Source organism: Peromyscus leucopus, chromosome 1, assembly GCF_004664715.2.
Source record: "Peromyscus leucopus breed LL Stock chromosome 1, UCI_PerLeu_2.1, whole genome shotgun sequence".
NCBI classification, from domain to species: Eukaryota; Metazoa; Chordata; class Mammalia; order Rodentia; family Cricetidae; genus Peromyscus; species Peromyscus leucopus.
In genome coordinates this window covers 56867663-56890627 of record NC_051063.1, presented here as the reverse complement: position 1 = coordinate 56890627, position 22965 = coordinate 56867663, and the positions used below count along the sequence as shown (strand labels likewise).

General features: G+C 44.4%; 1 protein-coding gene across 2 annotated transcripts; it reads right to left on the bottom strand.

Annotated features, from left to right (window-relative positions):
* Positions 1 to 915: 915 nt before the first annotated feature.
* Sf3b2 (splicing factor 3b subunit 2) lies at positions 916 to 22842 on the bottom strand. Of its 2 annotated transcripts, none has more exons than XM_028892836.2 (21): positions 22679 to 22842; positions 22461 to 22507; positions 21857 to 21934; positions 19923 to 20162; positions 15431 to 15548; positions 13511 to 13620; positions 13108 to 13204; positions 12707 to 12798; positions 12238 to 12453; positions 11953 to 12090; positions 11715 to 11795; positions 11304 to 11531; positions 9270 to 9419; positions 8147 to 8236; positions 7927 to 8034; positions 6856 to 6963; positions 6463 to 6605; positions 6272 to 6373; positions 1770 to 1869; positions 1497 to 1682; positions 916 to 1155 (listed from the first exon to the last, which is right to left on the bottom strand). In XM_028892836.2, exons 1-21 carry the CDS (start codon positions 22809 to 22811, stop codon positions 1084 to 1086), a joined length of 2637 nt encoding a protein of 878 aa, XP_028748669.1. In that variant the 5' UTR covers positions 22812 to 22842; the 3' UTR covers positions 916 to 1083. The 2 variants fall into 2 exon arrangements, with proteins under 2 accessions (XP_028748669.1, XP_028748670.1); XM_028892837.2 differs by having other exon boundaries at positions 13511 to 13617.
* Positions 22843 to 22965: the final 123 nt, after the last annotated feature.

The following is a 22965-nucleotide window of genomic DNA, read 5'->3' as shown; positions in this document are numbered from 1 at the left end:
GGTCTCGGACCGGAGAGGGCTGCACGGGAGCGCGCTCAGCCCCTGGGATCTGCAGAGCACGTAGGGGAGGCCAATGCTCTGCGGGCCACGCGTTGCGTGGGAATCGGAGAGCCAGCTGTGGCGACCCTTTCTGTAGGCTCCAGGACGCTTCTCCCACTCCTGCAAAAGGAGCTGTAAGTGGAGATCCAGCGACTGACCACCACCTTGGGACCTAAGCTAGGAAATTCCCTCATGGGGGTAGGCAGGAGCCCATCCAGCTAAGGTCGGCCAAATAACAGCCTTTCTTCTTGGCACAGCGACCCCCGCCCCCAGCCTTCATATCAAAGTCCCAGAGTGCCTCAGTGCTTTCTCAATTTCTAAAATCCTTTCTCTCAGGGCTTGATGAGCTACCATACCGCAACCCCCACCACTTTGGCACCTCCTACACCCACACCTCACTTCTCCCCAGTGCTTGAGCAAATGTCATGGGATCCTATGCTCAGCCTCGGAACTCAGGGGCCCCGGAGAAAACAAACCCTTCAGACACACACGACTAGTGAATCCAAGGGTCAGCAGGGACGCTGGAACAATTTAGATTTGGGGATGTAGGTGTTCTCCAATAAGTAAGAAGTAGGCCTTTCGGCTAGAAGGTCAACAAGGAGGCCTGACCTGGCCTACTTCCCTAGCCTACAGTTACTTCCCAGCCTAGCCAGGGTGCTAAGCTGGCTATTTTTATTCCCCAGGGACAAAGCAGTAAGGTCAGACCAGACCTAAAGGTACTTCCCTCAGAGCCTTCAGACAAAGGAGGGGTAGGGGATAGTAAATAATCCACAATTTCAGCACAGCAAACCACGATCCCATAGTCCTATGGGGTAGTCTGTGATTATAGGCCAGAAGTACGCTTTTGCAGAAGTTAAGGAGAGAGGTTCAAGAGTGTCATGTATTCGTCCTTCCTTGGGAAACAGCTTTATTTACAAAACAAGTCTAAAATAAGAACATGAAACGACAGCCTAGGGAAGTACAGGGCTAGCTTTGGGGACCCACATATAAAGCCCAGACATATAGACAAAGGGCCTAAAGGAAAGCCAGCTATGTGAGAGGGACCTAAAATTTGAATTCCTTGTATTTCTTGCTGCCCCCACGACTGTCCTGGGGCTGAGCTTTCCGTTTCTTTTGCTGTAGGAGAAAGAGAGAGACAGGTTGGTTACAACAGGTTAAACACCCCCAAACAAGAGGCAGCCTTACATAGACATAAAAGACTGAGGGAAAAAAGCACTGAAACCACATTCTCTTTTCACTCTCAGATTTGGATGGCTTGCATCTTCTCCCTGTGCCCCAGTGTCATGGTACTTAAGAGATGTCGACCAATGCAAGATGGCTGAGATTTTCAGGCTCCAGGAAGATAGGAAGCAGGCACTGAGTCCACCTTCCCTCTCACTACTAAAGCATACAGCCCCACCAGGGCAGACCCACCCTGCTCCTAGGCTGCCACTGCTAAGTTCCCAGGTTGTTCCTACCTTCTGTTTAGCAGCATGCTCAGCCACCATGTCACTGAAGTCTTCTTTCTCTACTTGTGCCTGCTGCTCCCGCACATGTTCCTCATACTTCTGGGTCATGGCCATGGGGTCCAGCTCCAACTCCTCAGGTGCCAGCGCTACTTCCACACCTTGCAGTTCAGGGGCTGGACCCTTCCGACTCATAACCTGAAAAGATTAGAAACTTGTTACCTCCAAAGACTCTGAGACACTGGCTCCATCTCCATCACAAAATAATGTCCTCCAAACGCTTACCGTTGACATGTCATAAATGTGGGTTGATCCCATCATGGCTCCCCCAACTGTGGCTGTTCTCTTCTCTGGCAACACAGTGAACAACTGAGGTGTCTCACTGCTGCAAAGGACAAAAAAGTAAAACCCAGTAAGGCACGAAAGAGTCTCTGGAGTCCAAAGAAGCATAGGTGGAGAATTCCAAGATAACTATGGCTAAAGTATCTGTAGAAAAGTTGGGTTAGAGATGTGTTGTGGGGTCAGTGCTCATCCTACAGGATAAACTGTAAGGGCTACAGAGACTAAACTAAGGGATCTTCTGAATCAAATTAGGAGATGAGAACCAGGACTCACACATAAGGAAAGGTTAATAGTCAAAGAGGCTAAAGTTTCATAGAGAATTTTAGAACAGAGAAACTGTCAAAAGAACAGGGTAGGGCCAGTGAAACACTCAGCTGTGCAAGCCAGACTGACCTGAGTCCCATTCCTGGAACCCATATAAAGGAGAAAGGAGAAAACCAACTCCACCAAGTTGTCCTCTGACCTCTACGAGCTTGCTGTGGCACAATGGCACATACACACACATGCCCACACAAACACATCATACATACACACACAATAATTGTTTTTAAAAAGGATAGAAGTCAGGTCATGTCTGATGGTATATGCTTTTAATATCACCACTCTAACCACTGAGATAGGCCAATTTCTGAGTAAGAGGCCAGCCTGGGATACATACTGAGTTCCAGGAATGGCAAGACTATATAATGAAACAGTCTCAAAAAACCAAAGAGTAAAAATGAATGAATAAAACAGATGACAAGTCTTCCTCATAGGTGGTGTCTGAAGTTCTAATATTCCAGCCCTCCCAACAGTTTCAAACACTGATTTCAATTATGCTTTAGAATAGTATTCAGGGGGCTGGAGAGATGGCTCAAAGGTTAAGAGCACTGGCTGCACCAAAAAAAAATAAAAAAATAAAAAAATAAAAAAATAAAAAGCCGGGCGTTGGTGGCACATGCCTTTAATCCCAGCACTCGGGAGGCAGAGCCAGGCGGATCTCTGTGAGTTCGAGGCCAGCCTGGGCTACCAAGTGAGTTCCAGGAAAGGCGCAAAGCTACACAGAGAAACCCTGTCTCGAAAAACCAAAAAAAAAAAAAAAGAGCACTGGCTGCTCTTCCAGAGGTCCTGAGTTCAATTCCCAGCAACCACATGGTGGCTCACAACCATCTAAAGTGAGATCTGGTTCCCTCTTCTGGCCTGCAGGCATACATGCAGGCAGAACACTATATACATAATAAATAAATCTTAAAAAAAAAAAGAATAGTATTCAATGGCAAATGGCAAATCCATCACTATCACTCTAGGCCATGTTCTTTCTAATTCTTTCCCAGAAGAGATGACTCTTGACGAAGCAAATGTCTTAGAACAAAATTCAGACTGTCACTCATCAAAAACACACTGAGGCTTCTGATGATCATTTGAATAAATCTGAACTCTTCTTAAAATAATTTAATATACTTATTTATTTAGTGTATGTGTACGTGCACACACTGTATGCACAAGCCACAGCCTACATATCAAGGTCAAAAGACAACTTGTAGGTATTAGTTCTCTCCTTCCACCATATTAAGTTCCAAGTATTAAACTCAGGTCATCAAATGCCAGGCAGTGGTGTCTCATGCCTTTGATCCCAGTACTAGGGAGGCAGAGGCAGGCAGATCTCTAAGTTCAAGGCTCGCCTAGTCTTCAGAGCAAGTTCCAAGATAGCCAAGACCATACAGAGAAACCCTGTCGCAATAAAATCAAAATAACAAAACAAGACAAAAAATCCTCAGATCATCAGGCTTGGTGGCAAGTGCCTTAAAAAAAAAAATTTACTTAGGGGCTGAGGGCTGGAAAGATGGCTCAGTAGTTAGCACTGGCTGCTCTTCTAGAAAATCCAAGTTTGATTCCCAGCACCAATGTGGCAGTTTATTTTTACAACCGACCATCTATAACTCTAGGTCCAGAGGATTTGATGCCCTCTTCTGGCCTCAACAGGCACCAGGCATGCACATGGTATACAGCATACATGCAAGGAAAATATTCATCCTCAAAAATAAATTATACATACACATTTTAAATTTCATGTGTGTGAGTGTCTCATCTGCATGTTTGTATGTGTACCATGAGTGCCTGGCACCTGAGGAAGTCAGAAGAGGGTGTCAGATCCCCTGGAATTGGAGTTACAGATGGTTGTATACTGCCATATGGTGCTGAGAATTGAATTCATGACCTCTATCTACAAAAGCATCAAGTGCTCTTAACTGCTGAGCCATCTCTCCAGCCTTTAAGGGCCATTCCTTACCCATGAAACCAACCATCTCATTGGCCAGAATCCAAACTCTTTATCATGACCTAAAGGATTCATACTTTGTATGCTATACCCTTGTTTGTTTTTCCCTTTAATATACAAAACTTCAGAATTCTGCTTCCTGACAAGAAGCAGGGAACAGATTTACCCATCTACATGAAATAATCAAAAACTGGACAAAATAAAGAAAACTATGGTTTTTCAAGGCACCAGACAAGAAAGATAAGGGACAATGATTACTGTAAGACAGAAAGCAAATGAGAGGTAGAGGCAGGAGGATCAGCAGTTCAGGGTAAACATTAGTTTTAGAGACTGTCTTTAAAATCAAATGAACCTTACAGTGGTACTGGGTTTCCAGACCACAGAACCAGGGAAGACCCATACAGACCTGAAAAGATTCTGTGAGTTGAGAAAATAAGGTCGAAAGCAGCCAGAAATTGTAGAACACGAAGAGAATTCAAGAACTCAAGACCTCCTTCTTCAAGTCATTGGGGGGAGACAAGTATGAAGAAAATATGAATGTGAGGATACTACCAACGCCAAGACAGAACCACCTGGAAGGATGAGCAGTGAACACTGTCCACTGCTCAGTCAGGATGGAAAATAGTGCCAATCCCAAGTAATCGGATGGAAAAAACCTCCAAATTCACAGGATTTGGGTTGAGAATACAGAATCTCCTGAGCTTTGCCTCCTATTTGGGAGGACTGAACACTATTTCAGTCCTACTTTAAAAAAAAAAAAAAAAAAGGAAAACCTCAGAAGATGTTTCTAAATGACTCTATATTGATCAAAGCTGAAGATGTATATATAGGAATACAAAATCCCTGGGCCCAGTCAAGTAAATTTCACAAAACTCAGCAGCCAGTCAGAAATTATCAGGCACACTGTGAGGCACAGTGGTGCACATCTATATCTAATCCAAGGATTAGAGAAGCTGAGACAAGAGAATCATGAGTTGAAGGCCAGCTGTGATTACAGAGACCCCCATCTTCCCATCCTCCAAAAAAGGCCAGTTATGGCGACACATGGCTTTCATCCCAGCAGAGCCAGGAAAATCTGTGAGTTCAAAGGCAGCCAGGGCAACATAGTAAGACCCCATCTTGGAAAAGAGAGAAAGGGAAAGGTTACAATCCACAGAAAGGAAAATATCAATGAAAATCAATCCAGAAAGCTGGAAGTAGTGGCACACACCTGTAATCCCAACCTTCTGGAGGTGGATATTGGAGATTAGGAGTTCAAGATCAGCCTAGGCTACATGAAACTGTTTCAAAAAAGCGAAACAAAACAAAACCCTAGAATTGATAAATGTTATAATTAGCAAGCAAATGGGGCTGGAGAGATGGCTCAGTGGTTAAGAGCACTGACTGTTCTTCCAGAGGACCTAAGTTCAATTCCCAGCACTCACATGGCATCTCACAATTATCTATAACTTCAGGATCCCCAACACCCTCACACACAGAGGCAAAACACCAATAAAATAAAAATACTGAAAAAAAAATAATTAGCAAACAAATGCATAAAATGTTATTACAAGGGCCTGGGGAGATGGTCAGTAAGTAATGTGCTTGCTATTGCAAGCCAGAGAACCTGAATTTGGATCTGCAGACAAAATGTGTCTCTAAACTAAGTGAAGGGGCAGTGGAGACAACAGCAAGCCACAGGGTCCATGAGAGATCCTGTCTCAAAAAGCAAAGTCGAATCTGGGCGGTGGTGGCGCACGCCTTTAACACCAGCACTCTGGAGGCAGAGCCAGGCGGATCTCTGTGAGTTCGAGGCCAGCCTGGGCTACCAAATGAGTCCCAGGAAAGGCGCAAAGCTACACAGAGAAACCCTGTCTCAAAAAACCAAAAAATAAATAAATAAATAAATAAATAAATAAATAAATAAATAAAGACCAAGAAAGGAAATAAAGAAAAAAATTGAATTAAAAAGTCAGCTGACAGCTGGGCAGTGGTGGCCCACGCCTTTAATCCCAGCATTTAGGAGGCAGAGGCAGGTGAATCTCTATGAGTTCGAGGCCAGCCTGGTCTACACAGTGAGATCCAGGACAGGCACCAAAAACTACACAGAGAAACTCTGTCTCAAAAAACAAAAAAAGTGAGCCGACCAACGTAGAAGATCAACCAAAGCGAAACTCCTCCCCCTAACGACTGCCTGACCACTTCTCACCCATCCATTGCTTCCTCAATCTTCTTCTTCCTCAGCTCAATGAGTTCAGGGGTCTCCATTCCAGCTGGCACAGATGAGAATCCTCCAGGAGTGATGAGGCCACTATGAGGAGAAAAATAAAAGCTCCATTGTAAAGAAGCAGTCCCCAAAGACAGACAGACTGCTTTGAGGAGACGGGCTCCATTTCCTACCTGTCAGCAGGTGTAATAAAGCCAGTCTCATCTGGCTTGTCTTCATCACTTTCCTCCTCTTCCTCTTCTTCTGAGGACTCTTCATCAGACGGTTCCAGTTCTCCCCAAGGGGTCCGATCAATCTCTTCTTCTTCAGTTTTGGTCTAAAAGAGATTCCTCATTCGTTCAACAAGTACTTACTGCATGCCCATTGCCCCACCCTGCCGTCCACTGAAAGATGGAAGAGCAGACACATAAATCCTCTAAAGGAAAGCTGTACTACACCTCAAGGAAACGCATGCCCCTTTCAGACCCAACACCACCAAGCTCAGCTCCCTGATAATGAAGTTACAGACCAACTATTTCTAACCTTTTTAGCACTGAGTAAAATCAGACTCAGCAGCCTCCCCATACCTGAAACTCAGCAGCATTGGTTCCGAACACATCCCCATAAAGTGGCTTCCCAGTTTCATCTACTGGGGGTTTGCCCCATCCACCAGCATGGTATCCAAAGGAACAGCTCTGCAAAAGAGGGAACAGGAATGAATGCTCCAAAACTCTAGAAAAGACTGAAGCCCTAGAAAAAAGTTAACACTTCCAAGATATGGAGCTCACTCTGGGGAACTCTGGAAACTATGACAGCAGAACATAGTTAAACATTAAAAGACATTTAAAGAAAAACAACAAACAAAAAAGCCAGGCATGGTGGCATACACCTTTAGTTCCAGCACTTGAAGGCAGGCTGATCTCTGTGAGTTCCAGGCCAGACTGGACTACAGAGCAAGTCTAGGATACCCTAGGCTGTTATACAGAGAAACCTTGTCTCAAAAAACAAATCAAATAAATAAAAATGAGAATAAAAACTATTGGGGCTGGAGAGACGGCTCAGTGGTTAAGGGCACTTGCTCTTGCAGCAGACCTGGGTCCATGTTCTCAGCACCCACATGGCAGCTCACCACTCTCTATAACTCCAGTCACAGGGAGTCTGACACCCTTTTCTGGCCTCTGAAGACACCAGGCATACACACAGACGTAGGTAAAACACCAATTAACATAGAAAAGTAAATAAAAAATAAAAGCTCTTACTTTTTAAAAAGGATGGTAGCTCAGTGGTTAGGGAAGAGCATTTGCTCTGTAAGAGTAAGAACCTGAATCGACTCTTCAGCTACACGTAGCAACTCACAAATACTATAAACCCAGTATTTGAGGGTGAAGACCAGTAGATCCCCAAGAGCTCACTGGCCAGCCAGCCTAACTAAAATGCAAGCTTCAGAGACAGAGCCTGTCTCAAGGCAGTAACACAGAGAACCATAAAGAAAGACCATCCATCATCACTCTATGTTCTGCTCTGGCCTCCACACATGTCCAGACATTCCTGTGTAACATACACATACACACATACACACACACACACACACACACACACACACACCACAGATAAGAAAAAAAGAGGCAGCCAAGAGGGAAAACAAGCTCCCTGCTCACCTCAGGAATAGGTGAATTCAGCCCAGGGATTTTCAGGTTCGGGTAGGATGGGGGTGGCCCATATCGCTGCATGGCAATCAGCCACGGGGGAGGGACTTTGTGGGCATTCTGTAGGAAAAAACAGGACAGGATATGACCTACCTTCCCCTACCCTATCTTTCTCTTCTGCTCCTATTCCTACCCTCTCTCCAGCTTCCCCAGCCACTTAGCCAATACTTACGGGTCCTACTGGCATCCCTAAGGAAATCCTTAATTCATCAGATAGATCTCCAGGCTTCTTCTCCTTCAGCCGGGTCTCAAACTCCTTCCCCTGGGGAAAAAGCACAGCCTGCTCTGTTGGGGATCCAGACACATACTAAGAACTCAGTGGCATGAGGATATGAGAACAGACAAGAAGTCCCAGCAGATATAAAGTCCCATAAGGGCTGCCGGGCTCCCACTTAGATTTTGGGTAGAATAGGAAAAGGAAGAAGTCCAGACTCTCTGTTGCTACTAATGCACTGTGAGAATAAGGCCAAATACAGAACTTGTTTTCTCACTTATGAACCAAGGCCACTGGACAGGATGACTGTCAGCATCCTTCTATCTCAATCATCTTTTGATGTCATGGTGACTAACATTTCAAAGATTCGGGGGAAAAAGGAGTAAAATTTTCTCCCACTTAAAACACACAATATTTCTGCATAACACCTGCCACTTGGCCATGTTGGCCCTAAACCACCCACCAAACATCATTTCAAATACTTTGTCTGTAACTTTCTTCTGGAAAAAGAACTTGTTTGAGGGAGAAAAAAACAAATACAAGCAAACAAAAAAAAAAAAAAAAAAAAAAAAAAAAAACACACTGTCTTACCCCATGGCAGTAATAGGAAATTTTTAGGAACCACTGTACTAGCTTTGAAATGGACTTCAACCAAAGTCAACATCAAGACTCAACCCTGGAGCTAGAGAGATGGCTCAGTGGTTAAGAGCATTGGCTATTCTTCCAAGGTCCTGAGTTCAATTCTCAGGAGCCACACAGTGGCTCACAACCATCTGTAATGAGATCTGGTGCCCTCTTCTGGTGTGCAGGCATACATGCAGACATAACACTGTATTCATAATAAATAGAATCTTTAAAAAAAAAAAACCTTTGCTGGGTGGTGGTGGTGGTGGCGGCGGCGCACACTTTAATCCCAGCACTCAAGAGGCAGAGGCAGGCGGATCTCTGTGAGTTCAAGGCCAGCCTGGGCTACAGAGTGAGTTCCAGGAAAGGCACCAAAACTACACAGAGAAACCTATCTTGAAACCCCCCCCCCCAAAAAAAAGACTCAACCCTGGACCTCCCAGCCCCCTTCCCAAACCTCGTAATATAGGTCTCCATGAATGGTCAGCTTTGGTTTGGTCTGCCACTTGAAGAAAGCATCATGCAGTTTCTGGTAGTCAATATCAATCTTCCCCATCTTGGGCCGAACCTTCTCTCTCATTTTTGACTTCATGGTCTTTTGTTCTTCCTGTAAAGTGTCAGAAGAGATGATTATTGACTATTAGTCAACTCTTTATTAGACCTTCTGGATCCAATTCAGTGGAACCTCATTTATCTCACTAAGAAAAATCAGCTTAGCTGCAAGAAGTTCCTGAGCTCAGCAGCAGCAGCCAGAGTTCAAATGACGCAATGCATGAACAACACAGACTTACTGTATAAAGCAGTCCCAGCACTGTCAGTAACTACTGTTTTAAATGTATGCTCAAGAGAGGACTGGATCGGGGCTGGAGAGTTGGCTCACTGGCTTAAAAGCACTTGTTGCTTTTGCAGAGGCCATAATTTCAGTTCCCAGCACCTCCATGGTGGCTCACAATAATTCCTAACTCCAGTTCTAAAGGTATCTGACACTCTCCTCTGACCTCCACAGGCACCAGGTATACACACGGTACACATACACACATGCAAGCGAAACACCACACATAAAAAGTAAATCAATCTAAAACTGAAAGAAAGAGAGAGGACTGGAAGACTATAGGCTAAATGGAAGGCAGTTTTAACGTTTTTTTACTCACAGACAACTAGTATCTAAAACATTTAAACTTAAAAATTTACAGAAGCATTGTGTTGGATAGTTTTATGTCAACCTGACACAAACAAAAGTCATCTGAGAGAAGGGAACCTCAATTAAGAAAAAGCCTCCATATGATGTGGCTGTACGGAAGCCTGTAGGGTAGTGGTTCTCAACCCTCCTAATGTTATGACCCTTTAATATAGTTCCTCATGTTGTAGTGACCCCTACTTCATAACTGTAATTTTGCTACTGTTATGAATTGTAATGTAAATATCTGTTTTCTGACGGTCTTAGGTGACCCCTGTCAAAGAATTATTTAACACCCCCCAACCTCCACAAAGGGGCCAGGACCCACAGGTTGAGAGCTGCTACTGCAGGGCATTTTCTTAATTAGTGATTGATAGGGGAGGACCTAGCCCTTGTGGGTGGTTCCATCCCTGGGCTGGTCCTGGGTGCTATAAGAAAGCAAGCTGAGCCGGCCGCAGTGGCTTACACCTTTAATCCCAGCACTCAGGAAGCATAGCCAGGCGGATCTCTGTGAGTTCAAGGCCAGCCTGGTCTACAGAGTGAGTTCCAGGACAGGCACCAAAACTACAAAGAGAAACCCTGTCTTGAAAAAAAACAAAAAAACAAAAAACAAAAAAGGAAGCAAGCTGAGAGGCTGGGCAGCGGTGGCGCACGCCTTTAATCCCAGCATTCTAGGGGAAGAGTCAAGTGGATCTTTGCGAGTTCGGGGACAGCCTGCTACAGAATGAGATCCAGGACAGGCTCCAAAACTACACAGAGAAACCCTCTCTCAAAAAACAAACAACAAAAAAAGAAAGAAAGAAAGCAGGCTGAGCAAGCCATGTGGGGCAAGCCAGTAAGCAGCATCCCTTCATCGTTTCTGCATCAGCTCCTGCCTCCAGGTTCCTGCCCTGCTTGAGTTCCTGCCCTCACTGCTTTTAATGATGAACTGTTATAATGGAACTGTGAATGAAATAACCAATCCTCCCCATGTTGCTTTTAGTCCCAGTGTTCTATCACAGCAATAGTAAACCAACTAAGACAAGCATCATTTGCACCTCTAGCTACAAATGTGTCAGAAAACAGAAAAATGACCAAGCCAAGGCAGGCGGGAAGAAGAGAGGGGAAGAAAGCTGCTATTCTGGACCAGGAACCTCAAACTAACAAAGGAGTGATGCTCTAAGCACAGACTCAAGGTCTACTTACAGTGCTGACTTCTAATCTAGACAAAGGTTAGTTAGACTACTAACGGGCGGCAGCAGTCCAATTCTAAGGCAGGCTACAACAAGTATGGGTGGCTGAACTCAGGTCTGTCTGTGTCCCAGCCAGCCTCACCTTCTCCTGCAGGGCCTCTCGCATCTCCTGAATGCCTGTGCGTTTGATGAAGTCTGGCAGCTCAAAGGGGGGCTTCTCAATGCCTCGTTTGCCTTGCAGATACTTGCGCTTAAAACACCAGTGGCGTGGCACAGGGACGGAGTTCCGGGTGGCCTTGAGGTGAACCAAGAGCTTAGGGTCCTGTGCCGTCACATCATGCATCTCCACAACATCAGGCCGAGCCACCAGCTGAAAAGCAGAGAGCAATAGTTAAATAGATTAAACAGATTCAAGTCTTTCTCAAAAGACACCTATACCAAGCATCCTTGTAAGCCCTCTTTGTAAGCCCTCTAAAGCAAACTCGGTAGGGCTGAGAGATCTCACAATTTCCCAGCCATGCTCCAGATCTAGCCAGGTTGTCTCAGATCTAACCTGCTTGAGTTCCGCAACAGTAAAACGATTCATTCGGCGCAACTTCTTCTTGGACAGCTTAGGGGCTTCTGGCTTCTTTTCCTAGAACAGAGTGGTCTCTTAGACGGGCCTCAGGTGGGAATCAAACTGCCCAGCCCACTTCAGAACTTGAGCCATGGAAAGCCCTTTATCATGGTCCCCGAGGGAAGCACTTCACCTAGCTGTGCCCTGCACCCCTCTCCCCTGTGAAGGGCCTGACCTGTTCATCATCACTGCTGTCATCATCACTGTCCTTGTGCTCCTCCTCAAAGCCCTTCTTCTTAGGGACTGCAGAGTTCTCCATTTTGTCAAGTTTCTCTGGCTCCTTTTCTTTTTCCTTCTTCACATCATCAGTAAGCTGAGGAGACAGACCATTTGGAAATCCCCTTCTTCTGACATACCTCCATTTCTGACCCCTGTATGCAAACAACGATCCCCGAAGTCTTATCTCACCCCATCCCATGCCCATGAGTGTGGCCCACTCAGAGCATACCACTCCTTGTACCTTGAAAGCCTCAAAAATCCTCTTGAAAAAGATGAAGTTGGGCTCATAGATTTCAGGCTCTTCAGTCACATATTCAATCTCGACATCAGCAGCAGGGGAGTCAGAGCCTCGAGATCGAGCTGAGTCTTTCTCTCTGTCCCCAGAGCTCTCTGAAGATGCTACGCGTACCCGCTGGGGCTTTTTCTTCTTCTTTCGGTTCCGACGCTTCCGGTTTTTCTATCAAGACAAAAACAAACTACCTCATGCCTGCCTTCACTACTTCAGCAGAATCTCCACCCAAATTCTTGCCTCTCAAAAGGTAAGTTACTGTACATCCTGGAGCCGCAGCTTTCTCAGCTGTAAAATGTATCCAGTACTTAGAACTTACAGGGCTTTGTGACAACTGAAGATCTGCAGGACGCTTAGTCGGACTCAGAACATGTCCAAGTCCCATCTCTGCAGAATCCTTCGGACAAGTTCCATCACATACCTCTTTTTTGGATATGGACACGGTGTCCTCCTCAGTCTCTGATGCTGACTGTCCTAGAGATGAGCGAGTGTCTGTCTCCATTTCTTCTTCCTCTGTTAGAGAAGAAGGTGGCTATCAAGTCTCCTAACAATAACTTCAGTCATTTTTTTTTCCTTTTTTTGAAACATGGTCTTATTGTAGCCCAGGCTGGTCTCACACTTATTATGTAGACAAGGATGACTTTGAACTTCTGATCCTCCCATTTCTACCTCCTAAGTGCTGGGATCAAGACTATGCTACCACACCCAGTTTTCTCAATCACTAGAGAGTAGCTGCTCTCTAAACTGTTCTCTTCTCAGGGATGGAAAAGGAGTAAGGACGTGGTCCAGCCCTGGGCTGCAGCTCTAGGACACACCACTCACCCTGCTGAGAGTTCATCTCTTCCTGACGGCTCTCCTTCAGCTGCAGAATCTTTTCCAAAGCCTGGGGGATCTTGGGGCCCACAGAGGGATCATCCATCTGCCAGAGACAACACAATAGAAGAGCTGACTCCCCGCGCCTTACCCCTCTAATTCCCATCTCTTACCCTGGAAAGGCTACTGGGTGGTAGTGACACATACAATAGATTAGCATCTACATCCCTCACAATTCTGCCCAAAATGTCTCCCAAGTCCCTAACCCTAAAAACTCATTTTAGCTAACTGGCTCCTACTTGTGCCTAGGAATTTAAACCCATACCCACTTCACAGACTCCCCAAAGATCCTAAAGCAGGCCCCTCCAAACCACAGCCTTTCTGACCATAGGAAGAAGCCAGCAGTTCTCACCTCTCTGTTCTCATCTCCAGGGGGTGGTGGGGGACCCCGAGGACGAGGAACAGGGGCCCCCATGGGCAAAACAGTGGGAGTGGGAACCACAGGACCTACTGGAGCAGCTACTGTGAGAAGGAAATAAAAAAGTCCAATGTCAGAATAGTCTTCTGGGGATGGGTATCCTGCAGGGCACGAAGTGATGAAAGGGTACAGGAATACTTGTGGGGTCTGGCAATGTTTTGGTTCATGGGTCACAGGCTGGCTGCACAAGTATACATGGCATGTGAAAATTTATGACTAATCATACACTTGTTATAGTGGAGTCTTCTTTCTCCTTTTGGATTATTACTATTTTTCTAGTCTCTTCTCTCATATTCCATGGGTTTGGTTATACAGAGGCCGGAACAGGAATTCAGATTCCCTAAAGTTGGAGTCACCCAATGTGGGTGGTAGGGTGAAACTCAGGTCTTCCGCAAGACTAGCAGGTGCTTTTCAGTAATAAAATATCTCTCCAACCTCTTCCTTTCCTTTTTCGTTTGTTTCTTAATTTTTATTTATTCATGTGTATGAATATTTCTTCTGCACATACTTATGTACACCATATGTGTGCCTGGAGAGGTCAAAAGAAGGGTCAGATCCCTAAAACTGTAGTTAGGAGTTAAGAGTCAGCATCTGGGTGCTGGGAACTGAACCTGGGTCCTCAGCAAGAGCAACAAGTGGTCTGAACAACCCTCTCCATCTCTCCAGCCCTTCTGTTTTATGTGAAATAGGTTCTCTGTTGCACAAACCCATGATCCTTCCTTCAGCCTCTTGACTGCTAGAATTACAGGTTACAGATATGCACCATCATGGCTGACTCTTAGTAATCACTTGTCTTTTGTTTTTGTTTTTGAGACAGGGCCTCACTATGTAGCTTAGGCTGGTTTAGACTCTGCTTTGTAAACCAGATTATTCTCAACCTCTCAGAGATGAGCCTGTCTCTGGGTCCTTAAGGTATGTACCACCAACCTCCACAAGTAATTTTTTATTGATGTGTATGGGTCTTTTGTCTGCATGTATGCACGTGTACATGTGTGTCTGATACCCAAGGAGGTCAGAAGAGGCATTGCATCCCCTGGAAGTAGAGTTACAGATGACTGTGACCAACCACATGGGTGTTAGGAACAGAACCTGGGACCTCTGCAAGAACAGCAAATGCTCTTAACCACGGAGCCATCTCTCCAGGCTCAGTAACCTTTTATATTTGATAAATATATACTTGTCCCTTTGTATTTACAAGGACTTTGTTTCAAAACCCCACCCAAATACTGGAATTCGAATGCTCAAGTACTTCATAGAAAATATAGGATTTGTACAGAATCTATAAATACACATTGTGTATTTTAAGATCATCTCTAATACTCAAACAATGCAAATGCTGAAGTTTAGGGAATAACAAGAAAAAATCTGCATGTGTTTAAATACAGACACATTGTTTGTAAATATATTTTTTAAAATTATATAAGCCGGACGGTGGTGGCACACCCCCTTAATCACAGCATTTGGGAGGCAGAGGCAAGCGGATCTCTGAGTTCAAGGCTAGCCAGGGCTACACAGAGAAACACTGGGTTTCAAGTTGCCCAGACCATCTTTGAAATTGATGTGTAATCTAGTATGACCTTTACTCTCCTGCCATTACCTCTCAAGCAGTTGGATTATAGGCATGTGCCACCATGCCCAGCTAAAAAGTATTTTAAGAATTACCTTCTTGCCAGGCAGTAGTGGCACACGCTTTTAATCCCAGCACTCAGGAGGCAGAGCCAGGTCGATCTCTGTGAGTTTGAGGCCAGCCTGGGCTACAAAGTAAGTTCCAGGAGAGGAGCAAACCTACACAAAGAAACCCTGTCCCGAAAAGAATTACCTTCTTTGCTCTTCTCTTCCATTCAAGGGTCTTACCTCGAGGTCCCAGGGGGGTACGAACACCCAGCTGACCCATATCTTGAGGAGGCCTAGGGACTGCAGTGCCCATCTTGGCAATCTCCTGCTGTCGTTCCTGCTCCATTAACACAGCTGCCTATAAGAGGGAAGTGAAGACTCAGCTTGTAAAGGAATTTGGCACACAGTCCCTGACAAGTGGTTTTCAAGAGAGAGCAATCGGGAGCCTCCACGGTGCTGACAAGCCCCACCTACGTTTGCACGTTACTAACAAACGCAGAAACTTGATGTGGGACGTCCTTCTGTATGTGGTGAACATGTATTGATCTCATTGGCTGATAAATAAAGCTACTTTGGCCTATGGCAAAGCAGGATAGAGCCAGGAGGGAAATCCAAGCAGAGATACAGAGAAGAAGGGCAGAGCCTGAGAGACGCCATCCAGGCGCCATAGAACAACATGCCAGCAGCTGGTAACACCACTGCCACACGGCAATACTTAGATTAATAGAAATGGGTTGATTTAAATGTAAGAGCTAGCTAGCAAGAAGCTTGCTTGAGCCATCAGCCAAACATTGATAATTAACATTAAGCTTCTGAGTGGTTATTCAGGAACTTGCGGGAGCGAGAGAAACTTCTGATTACAAATAGCATACCAACGTGAAGCTATCAAATTTCCACAGGGCCTGAGAAAGCTTTAGGGAAAAAAAACAAAAAACAAAGAACAAAAAATACTTTGAGTTTCTACAGGCCACTGAGCCCTTGAGCAGCTAGTCCGTTAAGTAGGGACAAAAAAAAAAAAAAGTAAAAATGCCTACCACAGCATCTTAGAGCTCTAGGAAGGGTTTAATGCAGTTCTCCATCATGAACCTCCGTCTGAGCTTTGAGTTTTAGACTTGACTTTCAGGACCTGAGAAGCGGGTGGAGCCAGCCACCGAAGCTGCAGACAGAAGTCCACATCACTTAGCAGTTTAAAGATTGGCTCACACGGTCAAAAAAAAAGGTAAAAGATAGGATCTCTGTGAGTTCGAGGCCAGCCTGGGCTACCAAGTGAGTTCCAGGAAAGGCGCAAAGCTATGCAGAGAAACCTGGTCTCGAAAAACCAAAAAAAAAAAAAAAAGATACAAATAAAAAGCAAAGGACAGCTGCTAAGAAACCTAAAATTGAGAGACTGATAAAAAGTATCAACATAAATATTTTTTAAATGTCTAAAAGTAAAAATACATATTTATAAAATGGAACTTAGAAGATGCATTGCTTTGGAGAAGCAGTTTTGCTTTTGTTTCCACAGAAACAAGAGGCTGTGGATTTGTTCCAGATTAAGATGGACCAGATTTGATCAAGGGACCACCTGAACCTTCACAGGTGATATTCATCAACAAAGGTTATAGCTGGTCTTTCCAGGACTTGGACATTATCTCAAATTTTCTCAGGGACCCTAAAGACTTTATCCACAGGCAGCAGGAAGCATTTTGGAGAAAATGATGTTCACATTCCCAAGAGTTGGGGAGTATGGATGGTCTTTGGTTATTTGGTGGGTTATGAACATTTGTTATATTTAGAGGAATATAGGAATATAGAATAAAGACAACTATTAATCTCAGATATTTTGCATTGGCGTGGGTTTTGGTATAATGATAGAAATTTAAAGTTAATTTTGTTACACTATATATATGTTTCTATTCTTGTTTAAAGGATTTTTGGTACAATATATTGTGTATATATATGTTTCTACTCTTGTTTGAGGTATTGTACCTATGCAGTTCATTTAAAAATTGTAAGGTAAAATTCTAATTTTTCAAAGCTATTATTATAAACTATTTAGGATAATCAAGAAACATAGGTTAACTGTCATTTATAACAGTCAAATTTGTAGATGTTAGACATGTTTCTAGATCATACAGATATTTTAGATAAATAAATGGTCATCAAACACTTGAAAGACCTATAGAACATGGCATTTGAAATATTTTGTTAACTTAGGGCTTTGCATGACAACTGGACACATCTGCTCCTGGCTGTACTAATTTATTTCATAAAAGAATGATGGTCATTGAAGAAACTCCAGGGGAGTTTGCTTTTATTGTGGCAAGATTATTAACCATTGAGGCAAAAAAACTGTTTTTTGCCTTGACTGCTTGACTATATACTGCATAAACTAAACATACAGGAGCCACAGGAAAATGACTGCTGGACTTGGTCAAAACATGATGGGACTGTCTTCTGCTTCACAGAAGAAATGCCAGACATTCTACATGACACAGAGGAAAGCAACTGACAAGCTTTGCCAAAATAGGTAGGACAGTCCTTCAAATTTCCTGCTTCACTAAAAAGCCTGCCAGAAACTCTAGGCCTATAGGCTAAAAATGGATACCCCAATATTGCAGATGAACTTTGATGACTGGCAATGACATCAGGCAGCCAGATGTCTCTGTCATTTCTAGAGTTTTGGAAGTTGCTTCCAATGCACTTTTTTTTACTCAGGTAATATAGCCTTCTGGGGTCTCTGACGGAGTTGAAGACTAAATAGTTATAATTATAGTTTTCCTTAGTCATGATAAATTAGATATGAAACTTTAAACTCACAAAGATAGGATCGATGATATTTTCTTTAATTTTGCCAAATACAAATAGACTAAATATTGTAACTATAATTCTTGCTTGAAAACTGTTTTGTTATATGTAATTTTACTATGCTAAAAGTAAAAACTTCCTTTTTGATTAGACAGAAAAAAGAAGAAATGATGTGGGATGTCTTTCTGTACTCTGTATGTATTGCTCTCACTGGTTGATAAATAAAGCTACTTTGGCCTATGGCAAAGCAGAATAGAGTCAAGAGGGAAATCCAAGCAGAGATACAGAGAGAAGAGTGGAGCCTGAGAGACGCCATCCAGTCGCCCACGGAACAACATGCCAGCAGCTGGTAACACCACTGCCACATGGCTACACTTAAATTAACAGAAATGGGTTAATTTAAATGTAAGAGCTAGCTAGTAAGAAGCTTGCTTGAGCCATCAGCCAAACATTGATAATTAATATTAAGCCTCTGAGTGGTTATTTGGGAACTTTTGGGTACGTGGGAGAGAAACTTCTGATTACAGAAACTTCTCACCACAACAGAAAATTCCTAGAAACTAATGAGAAAAGAAAGCTGTAGGAAATTTCTGGTTCCTGGAAGAGAATTCATTATTTAACTGAACACTACCATCTACTTTTCAATGAGTTTTCTTCCCCCAAAGATCAAACTATTTAGAAAGAACCATGAGTCATTTTCTTATAGCTACCACTTACAATCTGCCACAAACTAGACAAAACTAGTACTTCATACATGTTTCCATACTTGTTTTCAATGCTTACCTTCTAATACTTCTGAATTACCCATTGGGTAAAATTGATACAGGGTAGAATATCTCTTACATCATATCTAAATCTGTACTCATCATAGTCTAAATCCAATAAAAATGACTAAATATGGCAGCATTCTCCACAAGGTACCTAAATGATGCCATGTAAGACTAGCAGTAGCCGGGCAGTGGTGCCACATGTCTTTAATCCCAGCACTGGGAGGCAGAGCCAGGCAGATCTCTGTGAGTTCAAGGCCAGCCTGGTCTACACAGCGAGATCCAGGACAAGCACCAAAACTACAGAGAAACCCTGTCTTGAAAAACCAAACAAACAAACAAAAAAAGACTAGCAGTAATCAGCCTGGCACTGGTGGCACATGCCTTTAATCCCATAAAGGAGGCAGAGGCAGATGGATCTGAGTTTGAGGCCAGTTGATCTACAGAGCAAGTCCCAGGACAACCAGAGCTACACAGAGAAACCCTGTCTTGAAAAAAAAAAAAAAAAGGACTAGCAGTATTATCATAGGAATTCTGTACATCCTTGGTTTGACTTTTTTTTCTTTTTTTTTTTAATGACAACCCTCTAAAAATTTTTTTAAAAAAATGATTTTTAGTTTATACACCACACAAAAGCAGGTTGCACAGTGTGCTAACTACTGGTTTCCAGAAAAAAAAAAAGGAAGTACTGGAACTTAGTTGATTAGGAAGTACTCTCCAAGGCAAACTTGAATGAAGGATCTTGATTTGGATGTTAAATGGGATCCTATGGATGGAGAAATATTACCTTCTGCTGCTGCTCTAAGAGCTCATGTTCCTTAAATGATGATTTCCTTGCTTAAAAAAGAAAACAACTGGGGTTGGGGATTTAGCTCAGTGGTAGAGCGCTTGCCTAGCAAGTGCAAGGCCCTGGGTTCAATCCTCAGCTCCGGGGAAAAAAAAAAAAAAAAAGATAGAAAGAAAAAAAAGAAAGAAAACAACCTCATACCATCAACAATATGGCCCAGGCCAATCTGCCAAAATTCTTGCTTCTAGGATTCCCTGCCAGCTTGTACCTATGTTGTAGTCTTCAATCAAGACCTTCCTAAAAGGCATAGCCTCAGGCCTAGTTTCTGAGGCTCCATTTCCCCATCAGGAACCTAATGTGTCCTGGTACAGGTTTCCACCTGTCCTACCTGTTTGGCACGTTCCTCTTGCTGCATTAGCAGAGCTGCCTGTTGCTGCGCCAGCTTCAGCCGTTCCTCTTCTGATAATGCCACAGGCTCACCAACTCGGAGAGGAGGCGGGGGTCCCAGATTTGGTGGGTGAGCCATAGGAAAGCCAAGGCCAAGGCCTGGTGGAGGTGGTGGAGGTGGTGGAGGAGGTTGCAGAGGTGGGAGTCCCATAGGTGGCGGCGGCATAGGAATCCCAGACAGCTGTGGAATAAAAAAAATACAGCTATGAACTAGAAAGCAATTATTCATTTTAGAAGCATTTGCTAGAGACCTAGCAAAAGAGCCAGGCATTTAAAGTCTAATGATGCAGAACTCAAGAAAATGCACCACAGCAGAATCAAGATAAGAAAAGGCTAACTTTAGAACACTGATCAAACACAGCTATTGGCTCCTATGAAAAATATCAGGAACATACATTTTGCATTCAATTGAAGGAGATGCAAGGATATCTCTAAAATCCATACAGGAACTTTAAAACACACACACTCACACACACACACAAAAGACCCCAGGTCAAAGCCATTACTTTAGAAAATGACACTCAAATACTGGATTTTGTAGGCACATAAAGAAATGGGAACCAAGGTTGGAAAGACAGACCAACAGTTAAGAACTGCTCTTCTAAGCTGGTGGTGGCACACGCTTTAATCTGTAACTCCAGCCACAGGGTGGTTTAACCCCCTCTTATGGCCTCCTGTGACACTTTCATGCACATGTGCACAGACATCAGACATGCACATAGGCAAAACACTCATACACATAAATATATATGTATGTGTGTATATATACGTGTGTGTGGGTCGGGGGTGGGGGGGGTGGGGTGGTTTCCTTTCTGAGACAGGGTTTCTCTGTGTAGTCCTGGCTGTCCTGGAACTCACTCTACAGACCAGGCTGGCCTCAAAGAGATCCACCAGCCTCTGCCTCCGAGTGCACCACTTGGCTATAAATAATTTTTTTTTTTTTTTTTTTTTTTTTTTTTTTTTTTTTTTTTGGTTTTTCGAGACAGGGTTTCTCTGTGTAGCTTTGCACCTTTCCTGGAACTCACTTGGTAGCCCAGGCTGGCCTTGAACTCACAAAGATCCCCCTGCCTCTGTCTCCCGAGTGCTGGGATTAAAGGCATGCGCCACCACCGCCTGGCTATAAATAATTTTTTTAAAGACAAAGAAACCAGCGGGACTCACAGAGATCCTCCTGGCTCTGCCTCCTGAGTGAGCGCCACTACCGCCCGCCGAGGCAGAGCCAGGAGGATCTCTGTGAGTTCGAGGCCAGCCTGGTCTACAGAGCAAGATCCAGGAGAGGATCCAAAGCTACACAGAGAAATTCTGTTTTGTTTTTTTTTGGGGGGGGGAGGGGGGAGCGGGAACTACAAAAACAATAAAGACATAGAAACCAATGTTCCAGGACACAGAATGCCAATGAGTTACTAAATGCAGAGGTATATAATAAAATCAGGGCCGGGCGGTGGTGGCGCACGCCTTTAATCCCAGCACTCGGGAGGCAGAGCCAGGCGGATCTTTGTGAGTTCGAGGCCAGCCTGGGCTACCAAGTAAGGCGCAAAACTATGCAGAGAAACCCTGTCTCGAAAAACCAAAAAAAAAAAAAAAATCAGAGTATTATCCCTTCATGTCCCAAGGAGTAACTTTGGGAACTATGCCTGATAAGAAAGTAAAAGACTAGATCCAACTGAAAATCAAGTAAGAATTCTAGGTATTCAAGTTGAATCTTGAATGATAAGTCACAGAGCAGATATTGGGGGCTGAAGCAGTATCGGCATCCAATTTTGTCTCATTAGACCCCACCCTTAATTCACTATAACATCTGCCAACTGTATCTGCAATACAACACACAGGAGAAAGGCGTCCCTGAGCAGAAAGGGCCAATAAACAATCTCTTACCTGCGCTGACATAGGAGGAGGAGCGGCTTTGTCTCCATCTTCTCCTCTTAAAACTGGTCGATTCAGCACGATGCCAGTCTACAGAAGAAAAGAGAACTCTAGGAGGAACTATTCCATTACACGACCTCCTTTCCCATTTATTTATTTATTTAAGAGAATTTACCCAACGCCCATTTGCCAGAGATTGGGGCTGGAACCCGAGAGAAGCAAAAGGGGTAGAAGCGATTATAATAAAGCAAAGCCAAAAGCTGATAAAACGGTCAAGACCCGGCTTGAGATGAAGTACACAAAAACGAAGACTCAGGCGAGCGCGGAGGTGCACACCTTTAATCCGAGGGCACTCTGATGGCAGGCTGATCTCTGAGTTCAAGGCCACCCTGGTTATAGAGTGAGTTCTAGGACAGCCAGGGCTACGAAAACAAACAAAACAACAACAACAAAAAAAAAAAAAAAAAAAAAAAAAAAAAAAAAAAACCTGTCTCGAAAAACTAAAAAGAAAGAGAGAGAGAGAGAAAAGAAAAAGAAACGCAGACCCATCCGTGTGGCGTCTTAAAGGCCTCTAGTAAAAGTTAGACCTACCCTGAACTCCTGCCACAACACTCACCTGGCGGGTGTAGGTCTGCAACCGCTCAACCAGCTCCTCGCGACTCCCTGTGGGACAGAGAACAGAACAGAGAGGTCAGCACCAGCCGGAGGAGACCACTTGGCCAGGTCGGGCCCCGGCGGCCTGTCTCCGCCCCCTGCCCGTGGGTCTCCTGGGTAACCAGGCTCCACTTCTCCACAAGCCCACGCAGCCCCCCTTGACCGGCCCACGAGCCTCACCTTGGATCGGAGCTCCTATTTCCGCCAATTTGGCCTGAAGCTCCTGGGCAGCCCAGGCGCCATAGTGGCCTGGAGGTGGCGGCGGCGGCAACTGCAATTCTCCTTTGGGAGGTTCGGGATGCTCCGCCGCCATCTTAGCCACAAGAAGGCGCGCGACCAACACGGAAGCTCGAATCAGCCACCGGGGCCTACTTCCGGGAACTTCCGGCAACGCAGTCCGCCATATCCCGCAGTGATTGGAAAGCACTTGATCGAGACACACCCCCTCCTGCCCTTCGCTGGGAGAT

What these genes read in the sequence shown, in the direction of transcription:
- Sf3b2 (XM_028892836.2), bottom strand. Translation starts at nt 22,811, where the DNA reads ATGGCGGCGGAGCATCCCGAACCTCCCAAAGGAGAATTGCAGTTGCCG. An exon ending in CTGTTGCGGAACTCAAGCAG is followed by an intron (nt 11,532 to 11,714) that starts GTTAGATCTGAG and finishes TCTGCTTTTCAG; the next exon opens with CTGGTGGCTCGGCCTGATGT. An exon ending in TAGGGATGCCAGTAGGACCC is followed by an intron (nt 8,035 to 8,146) that starts GTAAGTATTGGC and finishes TTTTTCCTACAG; the next exon opens with AATGCCCACAAAGTCCCTCC.